Source organism: Solanum lycopersicum, chromosome 4 (genome assembly GCF_036512215.1).
Source record: "Solanum lycopersicum chromosome 4, SLM_r2.1".
In the NCBI taxonomy this organism is placed as follows: domain Eukaryota; kingdom Viridiplantae; phylum Streptophyta; class Magnoliopsida; order Solanales; family Solanaceae; genus Solanum; species Solanum lycopersicum.
The window spans coordinates 3,805,236-3,833,064 of record NC_090803.1 but is presented as its reverse complement, the minus strand read 5'-3'; the positions used below and the strand labels follow the sequence as shown (position 1 = coordinate 3,833,064).

The 27,829-nt window shown below is 31.0% G+C and overlaps 3 protein-coding genes and 1 non-coding gene across 6 annotated transcripts; 2 read left to right on the top strand and 2 right to left on the bottom strand.

The window, feature by feature from the left end:
• Positions 1 to 363: 363 nt before the first annotated feature.
• On the bottom strand, positions 364 to 5,106 carry LOC101248473 (protein CHLOROPLAST J-LIKE DOMAIN 1, chloroplastic). 2 transcript variants are annotated; one of them, XM_069296972.1, is made up of 10 exons: positions 4,778 to 5,106; positions 4,080 to 4,191; positions 3,869 to 3,973; positions 3,680 to 3,757; positions 3,262 to 3,317; positions 2,824 to 2,881; positions 1,620 to 1,742; positions 1,382 to 1,477; positions 1,143 to 1,214; positions 364 to 686 (listed from the first exon to the last, which is right to left on the bottom strand). In XM_069296972.1, the coding sequence occupies exons 1-10, from the start codon at positions 4,897 to 4,899 to the stop codon at positions 624 to 626; spliced, it is 885 nt and encodes a 294-aa protein (XP_069153073.1). In that variant the 5' UTR covers positions 4,900 to 5,106; the 3' UTR covers positions 364 to 623. The 2 variants fall into 2 exon arrangements, with proteins under 2 accessions (XP_069153073.1, XP_004236791.1); XM_004236743.4 differs by having other exon boundaries at positions 4,080 to 4,176; positions 4,778 to 5,003.
• On the top strand, positions 5,062 to 5,134 carry TRNAR-CCG (transfer RNA arginine (anticodon CCG)). The gene has a single exon. It is a non-coding gene; the product is annotated as a tRNA-Arg (tRNA).
• A 1,605-nt stretch (positions 5,135 to 6,739) lies between these two features.
• Positions 6,740 to 11,846, bottom strand: LOC101246916 (beta-amyrin 16-alpha-hydroxylase CYP87D16-like). The gene is made up of 8 exons (XM_069296380.1): positions 11,599 to 11,846; positions 10,796 to 10,928; positions 9,867 to 10,016; positions 9,519 to 9,776; positions 9,027 to 9,105; positions 7,994 to 8,100; positions 7,760 to 7,887; positions 6,740 to 6,833 (listed from the first exon to the last, which is right to left on the bottom strand). The coding sequence occupies exons 1-8, from the start codon at positions 11,844 to 11,846 to the stop codon at positions 6,740 to 6,742; spliced, it is 1,197 nt and encodes a 398-aa protein (XP_069152481.1).
• Positions 11,847 to 13,324: 1,478 nt separating this feature from the next.
• On the top strand, positions 13,325 to 20,477 carry LOC101248962 (inositol phosphorylceramide glucuronosyltransferase 1). Of its 2 annotated transcripts, none has more exons than XM_004236744.5 (10): positions 13,325 to 14,130; positions 15,542 to 15,662; positions 16,316 to 16,501; positions 16,728 to 16,891; positions 17,678 to 17,785; positions 18,036 to 18,173; positions 18,252 to 18,356; positions 18,591 to 18,876; positions 18,968 to 19,091; positions 20,050 to 20,477. In XM_004236744.5, exons 1-10 carry the CDS (start codon positions 13,903 to 13,905, stop codon positions 20,189 to 20,191), a joined length of 1,602 nt encoding a protein of 533 aa, XP_004236792.1. In that variant the 5' UTR covers positions 13,325 to 13,902; the 3' UTR covers positions 20,192 to 20,477. The 2 variants fall into 2 exon arrangements, with proteins under 2 accessions (XP_004236792.1, XP_010319283.1); XM_010320981.4 differs by having other exon boundaries at positions 13,423 to 14,130; positions 18,609 to 18,876.
• Positions 20,478 to 27,829: the final 7,352 nt, after the last annotated feature.

Genomic DNA, 27,829 nt, shown 5'->3' with positions numbered 1-27,829 from the left:
TTTTTCAAATTTATGTTATTTATTTGTCAAAAATCATTATTATATTTCTTTTAGTAGATTTTATCTAAAAGTATTGAAAAAATATCATTTTCAATTTGAAAATTTTCTCCCTTTCTTGATCTTATATATGGAATTGTAATTTGAATTACCATTAACCATATTCATAAAGTAGGATATGATTGAAACTATTATGTACTTTCATATAATTTTGTTAGCCATGTTAAAATTTGAAGTTTGAATTTAGATTTTTTTTGAAAAAAAGAAAGAAAGAATTATTAGAAAAATGAACGGAAAAAATAAAAATAAAGAAGGGCTAGCCTGCACAAGCCCGCAACCCTTGTAGAGTTGGGCATTTCAAGACTGTTTTTCAAATGAAGGATTGATCCGCCCTAACCTTTCCTCCTCATTATCATTTATATCTCCACATTAACATCCATCAATTTTGAAAAGATTGTGGTCTTGTTTAATCCTAGAATCCTCAGAACTTGGTGCATCCTTACAAGTGCTGCTCAATCAAATCCTATAGACAAAACAAGGCAAATTTCTGGAACAAATAGAATTACAAAATTTGACAGCTAACACAAGGCAACTGCATCTCTTCTTCAACAAGTGTAGAAGGTAGACTATCTGTAATAAGATGCGATGATGGAAAGCACGATGGCTGTGAATCCAGTTACAAGCAATTCCTGCACGCGAAAAAAGATTTAACACCGCGGATAAGCATTGGGGTAATAATCATGGTAAAGCTAAGGATGAATGCCTTCATTTTTTCATATTCATGTTGAATGGAGGTAAAAGAGGACTCAACATTATAACCCTAACAACAAGTATACAGAAGCAAACAGCAGGATACACGAAAAAATATATGCAAGAGGGCAAAACATAAAGGATATTTGAGAACTAAGTTTCCCCTCCCTTAATGTAGCCTTAATTCGTTTAGGCAAAGTAATATTAACTGAATGCAATTTTTTCTTTAGCTGTTCATAAGATGAAGAGGAGTCATAGCTATTCAGAGAATATGACTCAAAAATGTCGAAGAAGATGATAAAACATTGTTATTCTATCTGTGATATGTGAAGGTCTGTGAAGCCTTTTGTTTGTGCAGCGGTGGTAGAGATTGCAATGAGAGGATCTTCTCTTACCTGATTATTGTACAGAAAGACAGGTATGAAACCACCAGCATACTCGATAAGATTGAGGAGACCAGTATATCCCTATACAAATGAATAACGGAGATTTAATTCAATAAAAGGCAACAAATATGTAGGACATTCCAAGATGAGAGATGATTCAGAAAGCAAAACCAGATTCTTTCAAGTGACTTTACAGATGGACCAACAAATTGAACAGTCAGGTAACATTACTCTGACAGAACACATACCAAGGATGCAATAGCTATGCAACCAAAAACTAATGCAAGAGAACGAAGCAGCCTTTTTCCCATCCTCATCATCCGTCCTTCATCTTCGCCTTCCTCCTAAAAAAAGCAGCTAAAAGATGAATGCACTTGAAAAGCAATATGTTATATATTGCAAAATATGAGAAAGAAATGTTGATTAGGAGATACAATTGCATTCACAAGCAGAAGAAGACAGGAATGCTATTTTAAGTATACTTACTGTAAACGTGGGAGTTGGAGGCTCAAATGCTTTTAATTTCTCAAATATCCTATATACAAAGGCGAAGGCCAAAAACTGTAAAGGCTTCCACTCAGCATTACGATTTATAAAAACCCAAGCTATCTGCAAAAGATAATACATAAAACAACAGAGTACCATTAGGAGAATCGAGATTAATATTTCATTAAATCGAGAGTGAGAACTGCATTTAACAGAGAGCGATGACAATGATTAACAAAATTATTTCTGTTATCTTTCTTTTTTTCTGGCAAGGTCGAACTTGCTTCCTTTCTTGCTTTCATGAAGCGAACCTTAACATACACCTCTTCTATTTTTGTAGACGGAAGATCCGGTGAATTACTGCTGCTATCTACTTATCTTGCACTTATGAAGCATTACTCGTTGCAATACAGAGTCTCTTCTTTTGGTATCAAGTACTTAGAAACAGAGCATATCACCAAAGAGATTGAAGTCTTAAACAAAGGAGGTTCAGCTAAAGGAAAACCTTCAAGCACAAATTCTTAGGCGCTAAAAACTTCTTCAGGCACAAATTTCCGATGATTGGTTACATTATATATTAGTTCCAGTAACCCTTGAAAGACCCCCAAGGTTGACCATAGAACTCATTCATTACCAAAAGAATAAAAGTGCAGAACTTGAAAAAGAACTCATAGAAGTGGACAGAGGTAGATATGGGTTGAAGCATCAGTAAGCTTTCATGCACTTTATGTTGGGTTCAAGCCATGCTTGAATGGAAACCAATATTTTGAGTAGCCGCGGCTGTACTTTCCATACATGACTATTATGAAACATCCAAGGATCCATAATGATTCAAATAAGCACATATAAACTATTCAATTATAAAAAGTAACACTTAAATTGTAAGAGGGTAGGCAGATCACCTAGAGAAAGAAATAGATACATTAACGTAGAAAAAAAATCAAAAGGAGGCCCTTGTAGAAGACGGAATAACTACTCTCTGTTTCAAAAGATTGTGACTTTTCAAGTCAACCATATCTATTTTTGTATTTTGAGATGAAAATACTTCCAATGTCAGAATTTTTCATATAATTTCTGAATTTTCTAAATCATACTTAAATACGAATTTATCCATGATTTTACTACAACAATTTGTAAACTAGCATCCTAAAAGGCAAACAAGAAAACCAGATTGGAATGGAAGGATGAATATTTTACTACTTACAAATACAGCTGAAATTGCCAAGTTGATTTTGATATCTTTGTCATCAGATTTGGTGAACCTGAAAGCATGCATTAAAATTAATAACTGAAAAGGGTAAAAATTACATAATCTGCTGCATGAATTTCCTACCAGTAAATGTAAAGCAAAGATGTTTCGAGGGACAAGGACCGGAAGGGGAAGAGAAACTAATAGCATACTGAAATATTTGCATACAAATAGCTTTGGTTGAGTCAGTAAGGCATTTACCTATATGTGTGGTAAAGATGTTAATGCATGTATGTGTTAATTACACAACAGCCAACTAAATTCAGCAAATGTAATTTATACTAATTTTTGAATCATTGAAAAATAATTGTCAATTACGCATAGTTGCAAGCAAGAGAACTATCTAATTTCAGAGAGCTATTGTCATGAAAGCATTATTGGCAGAATACGTACCGTGGACCCCATGGCAAAATAGGCTGCTTATCAGCATATCGTACCTCTTTAGATACCTAAATTAAAAATAACAAACTTATAAGAGAAATCAGTATCTGCGCCTAAACAAAGCTAAACAGCCAAATCTTATACATATAGAATATCATAAATAAAATTACTAAGAAAATTCTTGCAATTAATCCAGGGATAGAAGAGCAATTCTATTTTCATATAGTAAAAGATGGGGAAAATTTGTGCGAATAGTAAAGAAAAAAGAATAAAATGACTATAAGTATCCTAATCAAAATCCACCCCCACCTCAATTACATTATATGAACAGAAAATACAAAATATTTACAAAACCCCAAGAGTGAACAAACATTGCCTAAAACTGCATGCTACTAAGATTTTAGCTAGCTTTGAAACCAAAAAATAATACCTTAAACGAGCCAAAAGTGACACCCTGCTTCCTTTTTGTTAACTGTGACATCATGATTTTGTCATAAGCCTTCTCCAACTGAAACAAAAAGTTTAAAAGGCTTGCATTGAGTGCTTACTCCTAACAACAATCAAATATATGAAGAACGAAAGCGAGTTAGAGATAGATAGATTGCTAAGCACTAACTACCTGAGCAAGCGTTGCTTCATCACCCCTCCGCTCAGCATCTTTCCTTCTCCTTGCATATGCTGCCTTAACCATGTCAAATCCCTCAATAGGGTTTACACCCAGAACCTGTACAAAACAGTTTAGCACAAAGGACCAGAGATGCACACCCCTCACTAGAGGAGCTGAACTTTATAAACATTTCTCTTGTCCAAATGAGATAACTCTAAATTACCTCATAAGGATTTGAGTCATCGCTAGAACTAGAACTTCCAGCAGCTGAAGCAGCAGCACAGACCATCCTTTTATTCAGGCGAGATTTTACAGAAAACCTGATGTATTCATGTCTGATCACACACAGTCAATTGCTAGAAGGAGGAAATGCAATCATAATCAAGGAGTAAAAATACTACAACTCTAATCTCCACCACTCCCCCCGTTGCCATTTTACAGTTATGATCAATCAATACTCAACCAACTACACTACACCTCAATCTTTTTAAGTAGGAAATGCAATCATAATAGAGTAGTAAAAAAGACCCCAACTTTAACCTCCAAAAGACTCCCCATTGTCATTTTACAGTTACGTATAATCAATATATCAACCAATCAACTACCCATCAATCTCTAATTAGCTGCAGGGTCATTTATATTAATCGTCCATATCCATACATTCCCCAATTTCAACAACATGAAAATCCCACTTCCGTTAGCTCAATTAAAAAGTTTCTATGAAGAACCCTTTTCAGTTAAACCTCACTTCCATATCCTACCCAACTTTTTACAAAAAACCCAATTCAAATTTCAGCAATTCCAACCCAAAACCACAAAAACAAATCATAAAACATGAATTAGGCATTATGGGTAGTATTCATATTGCAATGTACAGTATGTAACTAATCCATACATAACAAAACAACAACAGAAAATTACCTGAAGAAAGAAAACGATAAATTTGAAACTGGAACAGAAGCTTTGAGATAACAATTGGGTCGAGCATTTAAAGAAGTAGTATGTGTAAACTGAACAGGGTTTGATGATATTGTAAACACCATTTTTGAGCTACTCCTTCTTTCTTCTCTGCTAAAGGGATTAGGGTTTTCCTCAAAAGCCTTAGCAAGAAGAGAAGAGCTTAAGCAATTGTTCTTCAGCCTGCTGATTCTTGAAGTTCAATGCATTGTTTGTATAGTATTTGTAGGAAAATATAGCATCAAAGAGTTCGCGTGGCCTAATGGATAAGGCGCTCGCCTCCGGAGCGGGAGATTGTGGGTTCGAGTCCCACCGTGAACGTTGTGTTTATATTATATTTTTTCCATCTTGGACATCGAATTCGAGTATAGTTTTCGAGTTCTCCATCGTACTTTTTCGTGAACATCAAACTCGAGTATACTTTTCGAGTTTTCCATCGTACTTTTTCGTGGATATCGAACTCGAGTATACTTTCGAGTTTTTATTGTGAATATCGAACTCGAGTATACTTTTCGAGTTTTCATCGTGGACATCGAACTCAAGTATACTTTTCGAATTTTCATCGTGGACATCGAACTCGAGTATACTTTTCGAGTTTTCATCGTGGATATCAAACTCGAGTATATTTTTCGAGTTTTCATCGTGGACATTGAACTCGAGTATACTTTTCGAGTTTATATTATATTTTTTCCATCTTGGACATCGAATGCGAGTATAGTTTTCGAGTTTTCCATCGTACTTTTTCATGAACATCAAACTCGAGTATACTTTTCGAGTTTTCCATCGTACTTTTTCGTGGATATCGAACTCGAGTATACTTTCGAGTTTTTATTGTAAATATCGAACTCGAGTATACTTTTCAATTTTTCATCGTGGACATCGAACTCGAGTATACTTTTCGAGTTTTCATCGTGGATATCGAACTCGAGTATATTTTTCGAGTTTTCATCGTGGACATCGAACTCGAGTATACTTTTCGAGTTTATATAATTAGCCACGTTTGTATATGTATAATTGATAACTAACTATTTTTTGTTTGATTTGTATTTTGTATATGATGATTTGTATTTGTATATGACGATGATTTTCTTTGGTTTTTAATTTTGTCGTCATATACATTCAATATTTTTATGTAAACTTTTTTAAAGTTTGTATAAACGTGTAGTTTTCGAATTTTGTATAATATAATTTATATAAATGTAATTTGTAGTATATTTTGTATAATTGTTTAAAGTTCATGTGTTTATGTTTGTATCAATTCGTTATTTCGAGTTTTATTATATTGTATAATTTCAGACTTTATAGTACTCAATTATACAAAGACATGAGAATTATACAAATATACCTGGGAATTATACAAAAGAGATGCAAATTATATAAATTACTATCTCTCTCGCTCGTCTTTCCCAATTTCGCTCGCCTCTCTCCTTCTTCTCCCGATCTCGCTCGCCTCTCTCCTCCCTATCTTAATCTCGCTCGCTAGAATATACAAATACATATGTATAATATATAGTTAGCTAACCGATATACATATATAATTCACATCTCTCCCAGTCTCTACTTTCTCTCCTACTTTCAACCCTCTCTCGTCACTCTCCTCCTTATAACATGTAGCTATGAATTGTAATTAGCAAATCGTAGCTATAGACCGTAATTAAGCTATTATTTTGATGGCTCTATATACGAAATTTATGATAAAAATAATAAAGAAGTAAAATATACATAAGAAGTATATGATTTCTTTATGTAAAGGATGTACACTACAAACAAAAAAGGGAATCATAAATGGAATTTTTGAGGGTACAAAAATATATATATCAAGAAATTATTTTTTTTCTTCATTAATTATTTAAAAAGATCAAAACAAACAAAAGGGATTCACAAATGATATTTTGCAATAAAAATAGTAATGATCTTAATATTATTTTATTGATTCTTCTGAGAGATATTGAAGTGAAATCCATCTGGAAATCTTATAATTGGTGCTCTAATTATTTTGCCTCCTTTAACCATTGTCCATCTGCAAAATTAATGGTCAAAAAAGGAAAAAAAATAAGAAATTCATATGAATTATTATTTTTAGGAAAAACTATATAAATTAGACATGATTAACTACCATATACACCATTATAATATTTTACTTTCAAATATTATGTATTTTATCATTAATGAAGAATTTATTACCATATATCGAAAAAAAATACATTTAGATGCATGTATTTTTGTCACCAGTTACACTAAAATCGAGAGGAAGACAAGCCACATTTTTGTTATGTATCCTAGATACATGTGAACGATACACTATATATGTATTTGTATGTATCTGGATTATTATATACATAGGAGGGAGGCGTGGGAGGCGAATGAGAATTGTTATATATCTAGATATATGTAAATTCACTTGAAAATAATGTATCTAGAATAAATTTCACATAATTTTGACCGATATATCATGAGATACAAGTATATGGACATATATGAATGAACCAAAATCTGATAAGATATGTGATATCCTAAACTACAATGTATCTAAGTAATTAGCCCCTAAACTAGCGGAATTTAGGTAAGTCCTTAATTATTAATTAACCAAGAAAAACGATAATAAAACTTATATGATATGATATGATAGGTTCAACGATATACCATAATAATTTAAAGTATCTCTACATTGTGTATTGATACTTTGGTGTTTGGATACATGTTTTTATATCGGATTCTTCGAAAAATATATTATTTTTGGAGGATTCAACAATAACATATTTTTGAAGAATTCAAACAATATATATAAATTGTCTACTATGTGTATAAAATGTTCCTAGCAAAAACAATTTCGATAAAAATATCTTTATATTGTCTATTTATATAACTTAGTTACTTAAATAACATAAAAATATTTATACAGTCAATATATATAATTAAATTTCATAAAATAATGTAATTAAGTACCTATATTTAGTGACTAAAACATGTAGGAAAGTGGCTAAAAAGACCCTGCTATATTCTGCACCAGCACATTGCTTCATTCCATATCCAAACGGCATGAAATTTTTAGCTCCGCCACTCAATCGAATTTTCTTAAAAAAGATTCATAAATTAAAAAAAACACAAATGTATTAATTTAGGATTTTATTTTATAATTTTACTAATTGTTAAATAAATGTTTTTTAAATATATATATACCTTCCATCTCCATGGATTAAATGAAAGGGGATCCTCAAATTGATCTGAATTTAAATGAAGAGCAGCAGTTGCAATCATAATTACCCATCCTGCTGGAATTGTATATCCTAAACAATAAATAAACAAAGTTAAAAAAAATAATCCTAAGTTTTCGATTTTGATTTCGATTTCAGAATTTAAAGTTTAAGAGTGTGTTTGGTATGAAGGAAAATATTTTATGGAAAATGTTTTTCAATTTTCTCAAATTTGGTTGGGATAAAAGTTTTGAAAAATATTTTTCAAATTAATTCATTTTTCTCAAAATTAAGAAAAATGACTTCCATTCAAAAATTAAGAAAAACATTTTCCAAAACTATCCTCCAATTTTAAATTACATTTTTTTTTTGAAAAAAATAACAATTTTTAAAAAATATTTTTAATTTTAAAATTTTATTTTTTTACCCGATCCCTGACCCCCACCCACCCACCACCGGCCAATCCCCCCTCCCCCAAAAAATAACTTTGCTTTTTTAAAATATTTTCAACTTCAAATTTTTATTTTTAAATTCCTACCTCCCCCTGCCAACCACCACCCACACCAACCCCCAGAAAAATTAAATTTATTTTTTAAAAACACTATAAACTTCAATTTTTTCTTTTTTCACTCCTACGCCCTCCCCCGGCCCCACCACCACCACCGAAAAAAATTGTTTTTAAAAAATATTTTCAATTTCATAAATTATTTTCTACTAGTAAAAATAGAAGATGTCTCTCAAAAATATTTTTCATACACAAATCAAACAGTAAAAATCTTTTCCGAAAAACATTTTCTACTCACCAACCAAACATGAAAAAGTAAGTCCAAAATTTACTTTTCTTAGAAAAAAACATTTTCCATGGAAAACATTTTCCTTCGTACTAAACACACCCTAAATATGAATAATACATTTTTTTAATTTTTTATCGTCAGAAAATGACTTACTTTTTGTAAAATATTTTAATCGTATTAAACATATTTTTGATCTTAATTTTTTTTTTTTGACATATATCATACCGTTAATTGGAATATCCTTTAATGCTCGACGAAATAATCCAGGTGCAATATTTCCCAACCTTAGAACTTCATTGATAACCTATATTTATACATATGATAAAATAAGAAAGAAAAAAAAATATTAGCCACACTAATTATAAGATAATTATAGGAAAATCTACTGATAATATAAAAAAGAAAATCATTGATAGTGTCAACTATCTTTATAAATTAAATCAAACAAATATAACTTTAATTATATTTGATGATTTTCCTTTTGAATAGTCCAATACTATAAAAATTTTAGAAATTAAACTCGTTATGTTACAAGTATAGAACAAACCTGAAGCGTAAACGTCATGGATTTATAGTCATTCCAAGTGAGAGGGGCATCCAAATTCTCTTTATTCTTCAAAATTAAGTCATGCTCGACCTAAATTATATAATTTTTAAAATATAAAATCGGATCGCGTAAAAGAATAATTATAGTAAGTAAAAATTTAAAATACTTACTATTAATTCCTCTAGGACATGAGGATGTTCAACAAGCAACTTGAAAGACAAAGCTAATGTAGTTGAAATAGAATCAGAAGTAACAAATAACAAACCAAACATCATTTGAACTATGTAATCTTGTGTTAAAAATTTCTGAGAATCCATGTCTTTTAGAAGATGATCAACTAGGTCTTCCTCTCCTTTGCGTTTTTTCGTAGATGACTCGATTCTTTTTTTCAGTACGTCTCTCATGGTTTCACGTACTTTTTTATGAATCTGCATCAGAGTCCATCTGAATTAGTTGATAAGTTATTCTTTTTATTAGAACGATTGAAATAACGTTTTAAGTATTATTTTTTTTAATACCTTTAAACATTTATGATGAGAAGTTCCAGGAAGATTGATTGGGAATGACATTAAACCTTCTACTAAGTCTCTAAACATGTCACTTATATTAAATGGTGCATTTTCAAGATCACCACTGAAAATTTGTTTTGCAGCAAAATCAACTGTCATCTGCATTATTAGAAATAGAAAAAAATATATATCAAACATCATAAATAGACCAAAAAAAAAAAAATGCACCTCAAAATGTGTTTCCATTAAATTAAAAATAATAATAATAATACATAGATAGATATTTTAATTTGATGTTAACTGACTAAACGCTCTTAACATATCGTATATATATGTACATCTATATACCTCAACTCGTATGTATTAGTTAAACACTCTAGCTTACAAAATAATCATCTAGCTAGACACCTTAATAATTTATGTATCACGTCATCGATACATGTACACGTACTACAAGAGAATTGTGAATTACATGAAGATTTTCTTAGAAATTAGTAATGAAAATATAGAGGAAAAAAAGTTGAATGAGAATTTTTATACTATTGCCTATGTAATTCAATTTTTTATGGTGACGAGACAATTGTGGAAATCAGTTGAGGTGTTTGGATGTATATTCTCAAAGTTGGAGTGTTTAATTATCCACGAGACACAATTAGAAATGAGTTTAACTGTCCAGTTGTGTAACAAATCATTTTTGTCATTTTCTAACACAATTTCAGAAAATAAAACATATAATAAAGAAAGTTATGGAATTTACTTACTTTGGTGGCTGCACTTTTTACTTCAAGAGACTCATGAGTTGACCACTTTTGAAGAACCAAATTAACAAAATTTTCCATTTGAGGAAGTAATTTATCCTTTAATGCCTCTACACCAAAATGATTTAATGTCAAATGTCTTGTATATTTTCTTGAAGAATGTGTATTTTGTTCAAATACTTCAGCAAAAGTGTCTAATGACCATGTTTCCACTAATTTTCCATCTTGTTTAAGAATAAAACTATTAAATTCTGGATCAGCACTTATAATCACTGGCCTTCCTGCTATATTTGTTTTAAACATTTGTCCATATCTGAAATAAGTAAGAAAAATAATATCATATTAATGTAATAAACAAAATTAAAAGTATTTTCTCCGTTTCAATTTCCTTTTTATAACTATTTGAATATGCTTTACTTGGATCGCGAGTTTTTAAACGCAATCTATGTATATAGCACACGGTAGTACTCTTTTCAAACCTCACGTGTGAGATTAAACGAAATATATTATCATGTTAAATATGTGAAGTATTTGTATGGCTATAAAACTTATGATATTAAATACTATGTTACGAAATTTGCGCGACTATAAAAACTTTTCATTAAGACAAAGTGAAAATTATAAAATAAATTCATTTCCAATTTTGGTAGAAAAATTCTTTTGAAACAAACTAGAAGAAGAACGTTAAGAAACTTAAACTGAAACGGAGGGTCAATAGTACTATTTTTAGATGGATGAATACAATTTACACACATTTCAAAAGCTCAAGTTTTCAATTCAAAACTATAACGTTTAGTTTCTGAATCCGTCAGTAAGAACATGGACTTACTTTTTAATTCTATTTTTGAAGAATGGAGGGAGGGTCAATAGTGCTATTTTTAGTCGGATGAATACAATTACAAACACATTTCAAAAACTCAAATTTTTTAATTTATAACTATAACGTCTAAATTCTGAATTTGTCAATAAAAAAATGGACTTACTTTTTAATTCTATTTTTCAAGAATGGAGGAAGATCCAAAGAGTGACTTGGAAGTATCAATTGAAGTGTTTCCCCAATAAAAGGTAATCCCATTGAACCTGGTGGAAGAATTCCATTGCATTTTGGATTTCTCCATCTATAAATCCATTTAGTAACATAAATAGTTAAAATTGTTAACACAAAATACCAAACTCCCAAAAAATTTGTCCTCCTTATTTCATCTTGGAAGGAGGTAAATAGAGTATCCATTATCGTAAAATTATACTGTAGTAAACTTGAATCTGATTAGAGATAAAAATGAAGTTTTTTACTATCTAAAAAAACTTGTATAGTGCATTATATAGTCTTTGTGGTGATTACTCCAAAGATTAATTTTTTTTAAAATAAAATTGTTGTTATGTGTTGACTAGAGGACATAGGTAAGGATCAAACTTCATTTTTAATTTAGAAAAATGATATGTTTATTCCAAAGTTTGGCATGATAAGATTAAAAAAGGAATAAAAAGAATGATTAGGTTAATTTAAGGTATCAAAGTATTCGTATTTATATCAAATCGATAAATAAATATATAACACATAATGTTGTTAAAGTAAACATAAGGTATTTACTGATCGACACGAGACGAAAGCAGAATACAAATCAGTTGTTATGTAGGACGAGTGAAGTAGTAGTATTTTCTGTATAATCACATATTAAAAGTCAACCTTTTTCTCTACATGACCCAAACAAAAGCTAATCTGAAAAAATAACCCTCTAATCCCAAATAAGTTGGGGTCAACTATATGAATCCATTTCGTTCTATTTTATTTTGGATCTTCAATTATCGAAATATCTCTCTACCGTTTAAAGATAGTGATGAGGTCTGCATACGTCTTACCCATCTAGAGCCGTCCGCCGGTGGAAGTTCACAAAATGCAAGAGAAAGGGTTTAGGGGATTGGGGGGTTTTGATGGATCTTTTTCCCCCAGAAATCAACTAATAAAACTATTTAATGGTAAGGGTTTAGGAAAAAAAAGGTTTTATTTTTTAAAAATTTAGTTGTAGTAATATTTTTTGGAGAAGAAATAATCACTAATATTTACTTTATTAGGTTCGGTTCGATTTTGAAATTTATTGATTGTTAATATGTAGACATGCTAAATCGCAATAAAATCATCAATATACTGACTTATTAATTACTAATTTATCGATTATTAATTTAACCATTAAGATAAATACGGTTGAAAAGATAATCAAGTTTATTCTTTTTCCATGTAAAGTAATAATATTTCATATTTAGATAAACACATAAAATTAATTGGTTCGCTTCTAATCTATTCAAATTTAAAGTACAATAAGAATTGCTACAATTCAATTGATACGCCATCTAAATTTTCATCTTATTATTGAGCGTTTGATTTCTCATATTATAATTTTCATTCTCATTTTTCTTTACCGTACTGTGTAATTGGATTATTCACTTGAGTTTCACAAAACGAGTTTGACTCTATTAGTTCTAAAGCTCACGCTATATTTTATTTTGAACCAAAAATTTGGACAAAATACACCTTACAATCTTTAAATTTGTCAATTAATTTTATTTAAACATATAAATCATGCTATATTTTAATTAAATATGTGATAAGATATTCATATTAGATATTTCTAATTTAAAAATTTTAAAAACAGATTGTCTATATTCTCAAGCACTTATTATATAAATAAGTTAACAACTAAACTTATGTATGTTCCAATTAATTTTTGATATGCACAATTAAAATAAAACCTCTTACATAACTAACTAATATACATAACGAAAACTCGATTTTATAAAAAAATATGAATAGAATGTCTAATGCGAACATTATGCTACTTCTAGTCTCCCTTCCCTAATTAGAGACTGTCTCATTCGAATTCACGCGTTGTAGAGTTTATTTTGAAAAATCACACTTTCGATCCAATTTTTTCTATCGAAATTTAATTTGAATTCACGCGTTGTAAAGTTCATTTTGAAAAATCATACTCTCGATCTATTTTTTTATATCGAAATTTAAATACGAGACTTCTGACCGAGGAACCTATGTTGGTATGACATGAGCACGTTGAGAGACGGTTGACAACTCCTATTTTCCAGAAAGACAGCCAAAACCAAAAGGGAGACGACAAACAAGACTATGAACATTGCTATGGAGCAATAAAAATTCAAGAATCCATATGAACTTTGAAGAATTCAAAAACCCCAGTTGGAAATAGATCCCCTTTTTCAATTTCAATTTGAAAAAGAGAAAAAAAAAGTGATCTTTTTTTTTTCTTCACTGTAGTGTGATGAGAATCAGTTTTTTACGATTTGGGGTTTTGTTCTTGTTGTGTAATTGTTTGATTGGAGCTTATTGTTCCAAATCTGATGAAGCATATGTGACCCTTTTGTATGGCGATGAGTTCTTGCTTGGGGTTCGAGTACTTGGCAAGTCGATTAGGGATACTGGATCAACCAAAGATATGGTAGTTTTGGTCTCTGATGGGGTTTCTCAATATGCCAAACATCTACTCCAGGTAGGTTTTGATTGTACTCTGATCAAAGTTATTTTTGAGTAATACTGAATAGTAGTACAAGAACATAAACCCCTTGATCCCGAACTAGTTGAGGTTGGCTGTATGAATCTTATTTTAATTTGTTTCATTTGGAGCCATATCAGAAACTCAATTATAGTTTTTTGATAAGATTGAGCTGGGAGATGTGAAGACCGTTGAATTGTTCTTGTTCTAGGACTAATGAATTCATTTTTTCGCCTTGTATGTGTTTGCTTATAAGAACATAAACCCCTTGATTCCAAACTAGTTGGGGTCAACTATATGAATTGTTTCGTTCTGTTTCGTTTGGATCCGTATGGGATACTCAATTATAGGAATAACTTCATTATACGGATGAAATGGTAGTTTTTTATAAGCTTGAGCTGGGAATTGTTAAGGCAGTTGATTTGTCATTGTTCTAGGAAAATATTTGCTTGCTTATTGAGGAATACTTAGTAATACTAGAAGAAAATAAACCCCTTGATCCCAAACTAGTTGGGGTCAACTACATGAATCCATTTCGTGCTGTTTCATTTGGATCCATTTTGGATATTCAACTACAGAGACATCTCTCTACCGTTTAAAGGTAGTGGTAAGGTCTGCACACATCTTACCAATCCCAGATCCCTCTAGGTATGTTGCTCTTGAGCTGGGAAATATAAAGCTAGCTGATTTGTTATTGTTGTTGAGCTGGGAAATGTAAAGTTAGCTGATTTGTTATTGTTTTAGGACCAATAAGTTCAACTTTTTATGTGCTTGCATGTTAAGAATAACTCAGTATTGAATCCAAGAGGATGACTCAGTGTTTGAGCCATAAGAGAAAAACCTGGTGATTCAGTGTGTAAGCCCATCTATCCAGCTTCCGTGAGCAGGTTTTTCCCATCACTTGAAATGTGGGTTTTAGCTGATTGCCTTGTGGATTAGTGAAAGTACACACAAGCTGAGCCATAAATATAAATTGTTAGAAAAAGAAAGTTCACTTCCTCATGGGTATTCTAGAGTGTAAATTGATGAATGTTAAGTCAATTGCTTTATTAGTGATCTAGGACTAGTATAAGTGAATATTAAAATCTAAGTCGAGTGCTGCTCAATTGTTAGAAGTAGTAAACTGGGTCTATCTTGAAGATATGTTCTTTTTTCTATTCCGAAACTAAATTACTTTGCACTCTTTCCAGTCGGTAAAAGCAAATTGTAAAAGTGGTACCCGTGAATTGTGGTTTACTTTGCCTGGGTGAAGTCCTATTATAGTCTTTGTTTTAGCTGTTATTCTTTATTGTAAAATTTATTCATAAATTAATTGTCAATCTTTTTGTTTATTATGTATAGCTATTTCTAAGCGGTGCTTACTTTCCTGCTAAAATGGTTGTTTTGATGTTTGGTTTCTTTCTTACAGGCAGATGGTTGGATTGTGGAGAAAATTAGCTTACTGGCAAACCCAAATCAAGTGAGACCGAAGAGGTTTTGGGGCGTCTACACAAAGCTAAAAATATTTAACATGACCACTTACAAGAAAGGTAATTCAATGTGTCAAACTTCAACCTAAATGCTAAAGAAAGAAAGGGATGTAAAATAGAACCTTGGATATTTCTTAGGTGTTTCTTAACTTTGGCTTGATGTAGTTATTGTGTTCTTGATGATTTCCGCCATTCTATGTCCTGTTATATAATGGATTGTATAAATGGTCTAATTTATTTCAGTTTTCTTCTTCCAATTATATTCCTTTACTTCAAACGTATCAGCCTGTTTTTTAAAAACTGATGTAGCTGCAAGTACATCTAGTATGTAATTGTACCAAGAGTAAAAAAAAAATAGGTGAATATATCTGAAGACTAAGAGAACCATGTTCGGCTTCTATAAAACTTTAGATGTAATGTGTCTTGAGCAATTGCAACAGCAACAATAACATACCCAGTGTAATCATAGGTGGCTCGAGCTATGCGTGTACTACCAGGCTCTAGGCTTTAGTACAATTAAGTCATCTCTTGTGTATGCTGTTTAAGGGAAAAGCGATGGGTATGTGAAAGATAGAGACCTAGCTTATTTCATTACCTGAATATTTCAAACAGATATCTCATTACTCCTGTAGTTCTCTTTTCTGCTAAGCATTATGCATATGGTTTTCTGACTTGTAGACCTTATTCTTGCCATTTCTCCCTTGTTTTGGCAGTGGTGTATCTTGACGCTGATACTATTGTTGTTAAAAGCATTGAAGATCTGTTTAAATGTGGGAAGTTCTGTGCAAATTTAAAACATTCTGAGAGACTGAATTCTGGAGTCATGGTGGTTGAGCCATCAGAAAAAGTTTTTAATGATATGATGAGCAAGGTGACCACTTTGCCTTCTTACACTGGAGGTACTGTTTAGCTGTGAACTGCTTTGGTTTTAAGGTTATATGTTGTCATCACATCTTTCTATAGTCCAACTTATGTTTCTATTGAAAGATTTTATCTTTTATCATCTAATAATTTTAGTGAGATATTTTACTAGTTCTGATAGTTCGTTGCACAGATTGTTTTTTCCATTGTCCTAATGGTGAAAATATTTGTGTTTGATAATTGTTGTTGATTCTCTTCTAACAGGTGATCAAGGTTTTCTCAACTCCTACTATGTTGGGTTTGCTAATGCTCAGGTTTATGAGCCAAATTTGCCGTCAGATGTCTTAAATTCCAGAAAGGTTCCAGAAATGGAGAGACTTTCTACTCTTTACAATGCAGATGTTGGCCTCTACATGCTTGCTAACAAGGTATGTTTAGGTGCAAGAGACTGTCCTTTCTTTGAGTGTGTTTTTAGTTGGTTGGTTTGTGGTGTGTAGGCTTTAGCATTTGATGAAATATGGACCAAATACAGTTAGTTTTTACACTCTTGGGCAAGCTTTAGTGCTTTCCTGGACCCCGCACACTGCGGGAGCGTTAATGCACCAGCCTGCCCCTTTACTCTTAAAAGGAAGGATTAAAGCTGCCATTTTTGTTAATATAGGAAAAGAAGAAAAAGTTGACTTTCATGGGATTGAAATATGCTGCTGTAGTATAGGCTATAGCAATTAGTTATCAACAATTAGTGAAATTTGATTGGTTCATACTATATATTTTATCCATAGAATAGTCTTTCCATGGAGAGAAGAATTTTAGAGAAAGCTGCACAAACTATTTAGGAGAACGTGCTGCTAAATGTGCATGGTATTAATAGAAGGTAGTCAATGAAGATATTTTGGATGGCCAGAGATAAGAGAGGAAAAGCCTAATGCTTGGTACCTTCCACCTCAAACCATAAAGTGGGAATGGATCATTGTCTGACTCTTGTTTTCTTTGGAGGACTGAACTCGTTGGTCTTGCCATGGGGCGTGTACCATATCCCAGAAAAAAAAGAGAAGATTTTCTTGGATTACGGGAAGTATTTTCCTGCTGAAACAAATGAGAAGGTTTCATATTAGATGAACATAGGCAATTGTTTGCAATAGATATTTTCGGAAGTGCATTAAATTTGCTTCCTTGTTTTGACCTTTATCTTTTCATAATTGATGTATCTGCAGTGGATGGTGGATGAAAAAGAACTTCGAGTTATTCATTACACACTTGGCCCGCTTAAACCGTGGGATTGGTGGACGTCTTGGCTGTTAAAACCTGTTGATGTCTGGCAGGTATTCTTGGTCTTCTCTCCTCCAGCTGTTGCTAGTGCTCTTTGCATTCTCCAAATGTGGTCGTCTTTTTCCTGCACTAGGATGCTCCCTGGTTCTATCCCACACCCATCATAAAAACCTTTTTTTGTGTCTTCGTGGAAGCTTTTTTTTCCATCTTGAAGATAAGGATGTCTTTAGATGTGGAAAAGGAGGACTTTTGTACTTGCCAATACAAGATTGTGTGACTTTCCTATGTTTGCCTATGCTGCAGAATGTCAGGGTACAACTTCAAGAATCTCTACCTGGAACTAGAGGCGGCAAAAATTCCAGAGATGAACTTCTTGTCAAATTTCTTTATTTGCTTCCATTGCTTCTGATAGCATTTTGTTACTATCGGTCGTTCTTACAGGTTGGTGATTTTAAAAAGAGTTAATTACTTAGCCATTAGTCAAAAATTTGAAATATTTCTAAAAGATGGCTTCTGCAGACACAATCACTATGGCACCATATCAGACAAATGTACTACAAGGTCAGAGGAGGTGTCCTAGCTTATGCCTCTGTTCCTCCATCTGCCATCAGCTCCAACCAGCAGGTACATCTCTCCTTCCTCTCAGTTGTTGAGTCTTCAACATCCTGATTAAGTTTTGCTCCTTCCTTTCACTATTCATAAATTGGTTATCTTAGAATGCAGAGGCCTTAAATTCTTGCCTTCATATTGACATATTTTGGCTGCTGAAATTAATGACCATATTTCTACCATAATATTGATTTACTTATTGATAAATTTATGTTGCTTTTTCTCACATAATCTTAAAATGATAAACAGTTCCCAAATGGTATGCAGTTGAAGATGCCTACTTATCTGGGTGCGGTATCTGTCTGTGTCTGTTTTGCTGCTGCTCTTGTGTCCCTTGGTCTTCCACTTTTAATCATTCCGCGCCAAGTAATGCCATGGACTGGTCTCCTCCTTATGTACGAATGGACATTTACACTTTTCTTCCTCTTGTTCGGAAGTTATCTGCACTTAGTTTATCAGTGGGGAAGGGTTGCGGCAAATCAACCTGGTCAATTTCCGGCTCATCCTGTATCTTTGGATTATGAACCTGGAAAAGGTTCGTTCATTTTACCAGATCACCGAATTCTATTTTACTAAATTTGTCGGTGCTTTTCTTCAGTGTTGCTGCCTACTTTTTTGCTTTGTAGGTCATCAGCGGCAACAATCATGTTGTGACAATGAAGCATGGTACTATGGGTTAGGGATGGCATTTCTTGCCATTGCAGCCCCAGCATTGCCTGGTGTTTTTGGAGTCACTTCTTTGTTTTTGAGGTACTCCCAACAGGATTTCTGCATTTCAATGAATTTTGTGTCATTTGGTTGTTGTCTATTCGAGCTGGATTTGAATTACGTGATAGCAGTTGGTGTCTACTTGCCATGTGGTTTCTTGGTTTCACCTATAAAACTAGAATCTCTCAAGTATCTATACATGTGTAGTTATAAGTTATATTGCAATATATATTTAAATGGACTCCTAATCACATCTTTAACTCATTCATGAATAAGAAAGAAATAATACGGGCGAGAAAAGACCAAGTAAATTCAGGCTTTTAAAGTTAATTCAGAATTTCGCATATGTTATATTTTGAAGGCCCAGTAAGCCTAAAAGAGGCTTTAGCAACCATTCTTATTAGACGACTGTCTCATATATTCCTCTTATGTTATCGTAGTGAATTGCTTTATATCCTATATTTTGCCGTCTTATTTTCTTATAAAATTGTGCTTCAAATTCTTCTTTTCTTTTGAACCGAGGGTCTATCGCAAACCACCTTTCTACCCACAAGGGTAGGGGTAGGATTTGCATACATCCTACCCTCCCCGACCATCCTCGTAGGATTGCACTGGATTTGTTAGCATAGTGTAGCTTCAACAACATTGCTGGGTTGTTATGTAAGCCATCTTCTATGACCGCGTAGCGTCACATATTCTGACAAATTCTATGAATCCTTAACTTTTTGGTGCTTGTTTTCTTTTATAGTTTCATCACTCAGGTAGAATTTCTTGGTGATGCTGTTGGCTTCTCCGAACGTCCAATTTCTCACCCTCTCCTTTGTTTTCTTGTCCGTCTTTACAAATACCTCTTGTTGTGATTAGGCACTAGAATATCTTTGACGTAAATAGTCAAAGAATATCTCCCGGGTAGACATTGGTTGAATACGAATATTCATATGATGTGATGGAAGTGAAACATCTACGGAACGTAACGTTTCGTTCTTATGTTTTTCCACAGGTTAGGTTTGATGGTCGTAGGCGGCCTTATTTTGACGTCCTTCATGACATATGCTTCAGAGCATCTATCGATTAGATCATTCGCGAGGGGCTTTGAAGAAAGGAACACACCAAGGAGTAGGAGTGTGTGTTTCTTATGTTGATCATGTCAATATTTTTGGTTTTAGCTTAACTACAAGCAATCATCTTCTTGATCTCATTTGTAACTTGTTTTGACATATTCTTCCTAGTGAAAATATGTAGAATATGTTGGGAAATCATTTATTTACTAATGTGATTTTTATTTTTTTTGTTAAGGTTAAAAAGGTGTATGTTTTCTGTATATGCTTCTTAAATTTTTTGATTGATATGGATGAGGATTATTGATCAATTCTCAAGTGTTTGGAACACTTCCATACTGGTAGTCAATAGTATATACTCATTTTTGTAGCTTCTTTCTCCTTTGATTTATGTAAATATTTATGGTACCTTATACTTCGATTATCGTATTATTTTTACTATAGTTATTTTTTCTTCTTCATTGTCATGCTTTGTTTTAGTATTTTGCTTGTTTGTTTTGCTGAGGTTCTATCGGAAAATAATATCTCTACCTCTAAGGCAATAGTATGGCTGTGTATCGGCCGGTTCGGTTTGATTTTGAAGTTTATCGGATGCTGAACCGTTATAGAACTATTAAGATATTAGCTTATCGGTTATTGGTTTATCGGTTTTTGATCGTTATCGATTTAACTGTTAAGATTTGACATAAGAAAAAACATTGAAAATCACTTAGAAACAAGGTGACAAACCAAATAAACCATGCACTTGAGTTCACAAGTTACATCTTGCTCAAAATCAAACACTTTTACATTGTAAAATAATCATTAAACACCTAGTTGAGAACTTCATATACAAAATGGTATAAATATAATTATTTAATTTACTATCGGGTTATCGGTTAACCCATTAAGAAAAAACTTTAAACCGTTAAGAACCAATAACCCGATAACAAAAAAAAATCAATATTAAAACCACTAAGCCAATAACCCAATACTATAAACCAATAACTTTTTTATCGATTCGGCTTATCGATTTCAGTTCGATTTTGAACCACCCTAGTTTACACTCTACCTTTTGTGTCTTGTTGGTCAAATGAGAGGGTAACAAAGACTAGAACAGGTATTCGTTTTGAATTCCGATTAATTTGATTTGAATTTACGTCGTAAGGATATACAAAAGCTCTTTAAACAATTGGACCTACAATGCTACAACTAGTTGATATTCTCAATCAATCACATTTACAAATTGGAAAAAAAAAATTAGACAGATAAAACTGCCTATTTTGTCTTTTGCATTCCATTGGGACCTCAAAAGTGAAACATCAAATTCCATAGTTGTCATTTTGTTTTCATTTTGTTGTGTATTTTTATAAGTGGTTTAGACAAAGAATTATTATCCAAAATGAACAATCAAAAAGCCTTGTCATGTACCAAGAATTTAAGAATTTATAAATTATAAGATTCCCCTTTTTTTTTCTACAATTTAATCAAGTTTTTTTTTTGTTTGAATGTCTCTTATTTTGTTATCTAAGATGATTAGATAAGGTTTTCTATGTGTGTTGGGGCATTAAATCATAACCAACTCTTCACTATGAGTGATTATTTGATGCAAAAAGATTGACTTATTGTGAAAAAAAATTACCAACCTCTGTCTCATTTCACGTGATACTTTCTTTAGTTCGTCTTAAGAAAAATGTTATTTAATTATAGTTGAAAATAATTTAGTTTTGAATTTTCGTATTACTCATAATGAAATGAATATCAACCACACAAATATCCAAGCTTGTTTTAAACCACAAGCTTTTTAATTATTTTTTTTCATAAACAGTAGTTCAAGTCAAAGAATATTACATAAAATGAGATAGAAGGAGTAATGTTTTCTCTTATATAATTTATGATATTTTTTTTTTGAAAAATATTTAATAATATTATCAACATTTTACTTATATTAAGTTTCATATATTTGACTAAACATTCATAAAGGTGTGCTTTTTATTAACCATGGTTGTGAAACATTAAAAAATCTTCTCATATTTCTTAAATTTTTTAACTATGAAATTGGTTGTGTTCATCGGTTCCTCAAACTCAACTTGTGGTGAATTCCGAGAGATAAAGTTAAAATGCAATATTCTTTTATCATACTTCGAGATGCTCCTCCCTGACGATGAAAGAGCGACGCTAGTCGTGATAGTTTTATTTTGATTTACTCGTTTAGTTTTGAAAGATTAAATATCAGCTGAGTTCAAATTAAAAGACACGTTCATCTGAAGAGCGAGGCTGATTATGATAGTTTTATTTGTTATTCAACCTGTATTATAAGGTTAGCCTAAAACGACAGAAACAGAATAAGATGAAACACAAAATACATAAAATACAAGAAGTAATCTGAGTCTACAGAAATTACTGTGTGTTCTTAAGAAATTTAATTCCCTCAATGTATCCAAGGTTATGGACTAATTTCTCTCAAGATAAAACGGATTAAACCTGTTAAGAAATAGCGGTACCTCGAATTTCTTTAACTTCAGCGAACTTCAGAACAACAACAAGTCACACAGACTCAGTCAATCGACACTTTGATTTATTTGAGAGAAAAATATATGCAAAGAAGGAAAATTTTAGTGATTGAAAAATCAAAAATTGACTTCCTTTTATAGCCATTTTCAGCAAGAAACGTGTCTGTTCAGAGAAATCTGTTCAGACCCTTTTTATCCAGAAAGTTGTGTCTTTTAGAAAAAATAACAACTTTTCAGAAAAATCTGTCTGTTATAAAAATAACGGCTTTTCGGAAAGTAACGACTTTTCCGAATGTTACCGTTACCCGCAAATTTATAAGAGATAATATTAACAGGATTTATTTGATTTAACAAAAACTGATTAAATAAATTTTGTCCAAAATTTTTATCAATCACATCCTAAACCGAGCAACAAACGACGCCGCCGCGGCGAGGGGGCATCTTCTTCTTAGCTCTTTAAGAAGCAATGGAAGTGTTTCCTTATATAAGGACAACAATTTCCCTTTCTTTTGTCGATATGAGAGAAATGACTTTTCATTTTCCCTCCAAAATAGTTCCCTTACTTTTCATATTCCCTCTTCTCTTTTCCCATTCACACTTGCTAAACCCAACATTATTTTAATTTTCTCGTTTAGTTATGAAAAATTAAATATTAACTGAAGTATACTCCAATCTCAAAGTTTGGAAGTCTTTTTCACTTGTTCCAAAAGGAATTATTTTCAATCACACATTTTTGTATATGCTAGAACACTTTAATATTCATTTATTGGTACCAGCATATGCTATTTGTGCCATGTGCATAAGAAGACAAATTTTGATTAGAAATCTAATCATATATAATAGAAACTATATGACAAACTAATGGATAAGAAACATATTATAAGCATTTGTTATTTTATAATTAATTAATAATTTTCATAGTTACTAGTAATACATCTCTCTCAAAATGTGATTACCTTTATTTTTTTGAACTTATTATAAATAAGGATTTAGGTGGGATTAATACAATATCTTTATTATTAATTAAAGATTTTAAGTTTGAATGTTGATTCGCAGAGGTCAAGTTAAGAATTGATGGAAGATCAGTAATTGTGTTAATTGTGTGTAATTATTAGGAATAACTTTAAGAAATTTCATTAATTTAGTAGTTAATTACTTAGGTTCACACTAGTTTATAATCTTATGAATTTAATCAGATTTTCGTGCGCAAATAAGTCAAGATTGCCAAAGTTCGGTTCAATTTGTTATACGTACACCATATTCAAGTGAATTAATATGCATATGCAAATCTCGTTCGCCTCTCTTATCTCGCTCTTGCAACTGTTTTTTCATATATACACGAATTATATCGAATACATGTATCAAGTGAGATTCATGTGTATTTGATATGCATAGATAAATCTTGTTCGCATTCCTCCTGTCATCCTACGCCTTCTCTCTTTATTTTAGTGTATCTGATAGCTAAAAAAACTATATTCAGATAATCTGATATAATATCACTAATCAGTGTGATAAAATTTTAATTATTTCAAATTAATAAAAATTAGTAAATAAGATAAAAATATTTGTATAATTAAAACGTATATCTTTTAAAGATAAATTTTACGTCATGTAAATTTAAATTATCAAAACTATCAATACGAACATTGAATACCGAATACATAGAAAAACAAACTTTCTTCTCACTTGCCATGTGTCATCACTCTTTCAAATAAGCATATTAAATGAATATTCTTAGGTTATATTTGACAAGATACTATTATAGATTCCTTGATTAATTAATCTCAATTATTGATGATTAATCAAGCACATTTTTGATAATATATCATATACTCAATTTAGAAGAGAATTTAAAGGCAACTAACCTAAGAAATACAGTTGCATACTAGTATAATATTTAGTGTGATTGAGTCAGTGTAGAAGCAGATTTAAAATTTAAAGTCAATATATTTATTTCGATTCACAGGTTAATATTTAGGAGAAAAATATCTGTCAAACTTGACGTGAATGACTAGTTTCATCTTCAAACTATTACAACCTTAGACCCTTAGACACACCTCTTTACTTGACTAACTGAACTTAAATAAATCCATAATCTTACAACACGAGTAAAATACACCCCTAAAGTCTTATCAAGTTTATGAGTATTTTCAACACTTTCTCGTTTTTTTTATTAAGAGTGCTATACTCCTAAAAAATTTGAGACGACTAGTTTTGTCATGTGACAGATCAAGATTGTATCGATGATGTATCTAAGTTTAATAGTTCTGATACAAAACTAATAATTTACACCAAATACAAAAATATTTACAATATTTCTCGTATAAACATATAATTAATCATAAATCAGGTTTTCATATTATTTTAAATTAACAATAAAATATTTGTGTTCATGAAGTGTGCCAGATAGACATGTTAGGAATCACTTTTGAAAGATATTAAATAATTCTAGTTTTTTTTTTAATAACTAGTTGCTATTTGACAACAAATTCTATTAATTATATATATAATTATTAATTTCTACCAAACAAATAAAGTATGGAGTGTGAAAGTTGAGTCACCCCACATTATTGTCATTTGGTGGCTCATGTGGCACTTTATTATTTGTACTATTTAATAAGATAGCATATAGTTGAACTTTTTTATGAAAATGATGTGAAAAACTATGGGCTATTTTGAAAATATGTGGTCTTGGTATAAAGTATTGATATTTCCATCCGAATGGATCATGCAGAGTGCAATTTAAATTTAATTGAAGCCTTCATGTGAATTTTAAATATTGAATGATATATATATATATATATATATATATATATATATAGTAAAACTTCTCTATACTAAATAGGCGAGATTATGAAATATTAGTATGTTATAAAAAAAGTGTTTCGACACCAAAAAAAAAAATTTCAGAGATGAAATCTCAAAGAATTTGAAAGAATCCACTTGTGAGAACATCATTCATAAACTTAAGGTCATAATTAAAGATCTCGGTTACTGCGATAAAATAGATCTTAATAACCTATTGGATGGGTAAAAATGATACATGTTAAGAGGTCTAGAGCTTAGAAAAAATTGTATTTACCATTGGAAAAACAATGTTAATGATAAAATTGAAGATCACACAATACCTTTTGAACTAGTTACGCGTAATGAAACACTTGTAACTAAAATTCTTCACAATTTTATGGTGTAGTTAGAAAAGATAACATCGAAACTTTTGGATTCAATAAAAAAAAGTTATAAATGAGTTTTAACTAGATTCAAATTTTAACAAAAAAAGAATATAATATAATCATATTTCACTAAATTTATTTAGTATTTATTTTTTTTTAAATGTCACGTGTTGAGCCCACAAGATAGTGCCACGTAGGCGAAAAAGGGGTAGAAAATTATTTATAAAATAAGTTCAGGGGGTAATAGGACCTCAGTATAGTATAAATGTGTCTCTGAGATTTCGAACATAGGTTAAAGGAGTACTTGTGCATTTTCTCTAATATTAATAAGACCATATATTTATATAGGGATCTTCTGAAAATATATTATTTTATTATATTATCGAAACGAGCGACTTTTTCTTAAAATAACCCTAAAAATTATTTTAAAAAAAATATATAGGCTCTAATAGGGAGTTTCGCTTTATAACTAATCGACAATTACTAGCGATTCAGACTTTATACAAACGAGCCTTTTTCACGACCCCCCCAACCCAACCACCCCTAATACTTATAAATAATCACGTCTCTTAGTACCAAACAAAAAATAAAAAAGTGATAATTGAAGTGACACATGATCATTTTGCAGTTGTTGAATTTTCATTTGCTTTTTCTTTTATATGAAGGTTTAAATTATTTATTGGCCTCCAATAATTGACCTTTTATTTTAATTTTTTAAAATTTTATTTTTTATTCAATATTTATATTAGATTTTAATTAATATGAATATATACGATTTAGAGCTCATTCGAAAAAAAATCTTTCTATTAATTTTTTTTTTACATTCAAAATTTAAAAATTGAGATTTCTGACTAAATAAAAAGCGGACTAATCTTCTATACTACACTTTTGAGTGGTTCCCATAATCAAACTCCAAATATTTGAGTTATCCAAACACTTGTCTTCCTCAAATATTTTTAATTTTATTTTAGTGCATTATAAAAGAGAGGATAATATTGTTGATTTCGATTTGTTGAAGTTGACAAGTGAAATAGTTTATTAAATTTCTAAGGTCAATCACTATGAATTTTTGAGATTATTGGATTGTGCTTTTGAATAACGAATTTTTGGGGTATTTTGAAGTTGATAAGGGCAATTTTAATGCAAAAAATACTGATAATTCGTTTTTCGAGAACTTCTTTTGATTCATGAGAAGTTATGAATAATTTATTCCAAAGTTACGAAATAATACTAAGAGTTGAGAGAAGTATATTCATAAGATTACTCTTGGTCACTATTGATTTTTTATATCATGACTTTTTTGTGATAAAATTCTGATAATTCGTTGATCTAAATGTCAAATGAAATACTATTTTATCTTTAACTTCGACTCACAATTTCAAAATAAAATAATTAAACGCTTGCTAAGTATATTCTTTTAATTAAAAAAAAGTCCACTTTCTTGCTGTTAATATACAAACAATACCTGATATGACCTAATTGCTTACACTATAAAAGTCAATTAACCTAACTTTCTCCACATAAACCTTAAATTTATTTTATTTTATATCATATGATATAAAATAAAAAAATTAATATATGTAGAATTTAACGTTGATTAAAATTAAACAATTTTATAATAAAACATGCAATATTCGTCGTGCCTTGTCACATTCATGACTCAACTATTGCCGTCCTACTTAATAACTTTGCGATATAATTTAATTTGACATAAAATTTACGTATTTTATATACTTTATATAATTTAATTTGACATGTAATTTACGTATATTATATACTATATAGGAAAATATGGTTAGAGTAACGGTGAGTCTATGAATCATTACTTTTTCAATCACGTTAAATTTGTGCGAGTTAATGACTGACTCAGCTTATAATTTTGATTGACTAATAAAAAATTGGAAGCGAACAGAGGTAAAAGTTTTAGTCAAAACAAATAACGACTCATTTAAGTACATTAAATTTATGTAAATTAATGACCCACTCATTTATTTACTCGATTAATGACCCCATGTAAAACCTTAGGCTATAAATATTCGATTTTATACTTTATAAAT

Bases quoted from the DNA above. Each gene is read 5' to 3' on its own strand.
- LOC101248473 (XM_069296972.1), bottom strand. From the start codon at position 4,899: ATGGTGTTTACAATATCATCAAACCCTGTTCAGTTTACACATACTACT. The intron at 3,974-4,079 runs GTAATTTAGAGT...TGTTTTGTACAG, and splicing joins ATGACTCAAATCCTTATGAG to GTTCTGGGTGTAAACCCTAT. The intron at 3,758-3,868 runs GTAGTTAGTGCT...TTTTTGTTTCAG, and splicing joins ATGAAGCAACGCTTGCTCAG to TTGGAGAAGGCTTATGACAA.
- LOC101246916 (XM_069296380.1), bottom strand. From the start codon at position 11,846: ATGGATACTCTATTTACCTCCTTCCAAGATGAAATAAGGAGGACAAAT. The intron at 9,106-9,518 runs GTAAGTATTTTA...GTATAAATATAG, and splicing joins ATGTCCTAGAGGAATTAATA to GTTATCAATGAAGTTCTAAG. The intron at 7,888-7,993 runs GTATATATATAT...ATCTTTTTTAAG, and splicing joins TTAATCCATGGAGATGGAAG to AAAATTCGATTGAGTGGCGG.
- LOC101248962 (XM_004236744.5), top strand. From the start codon at position 13,903: ATGAGAATCAGTTTTTTACGATTTGGGGTTTTGTTCTTGTTGTGTAAT. The intron at 16,892-17,677 runs GTATGTTTAGGT...ATGTATCTGCAG, and splicing joins TCTACATGCTTGCTAACAAG to TGGATGGTGGATGAAAAAGA. The intron at 19,092-20,049 runs GTACTCCCAACA...GTTTTTCCACAG, and splicing joins GTCACTTCTTTGTTTTTGAG to GTTAGGTTTGATGGTCGTAG.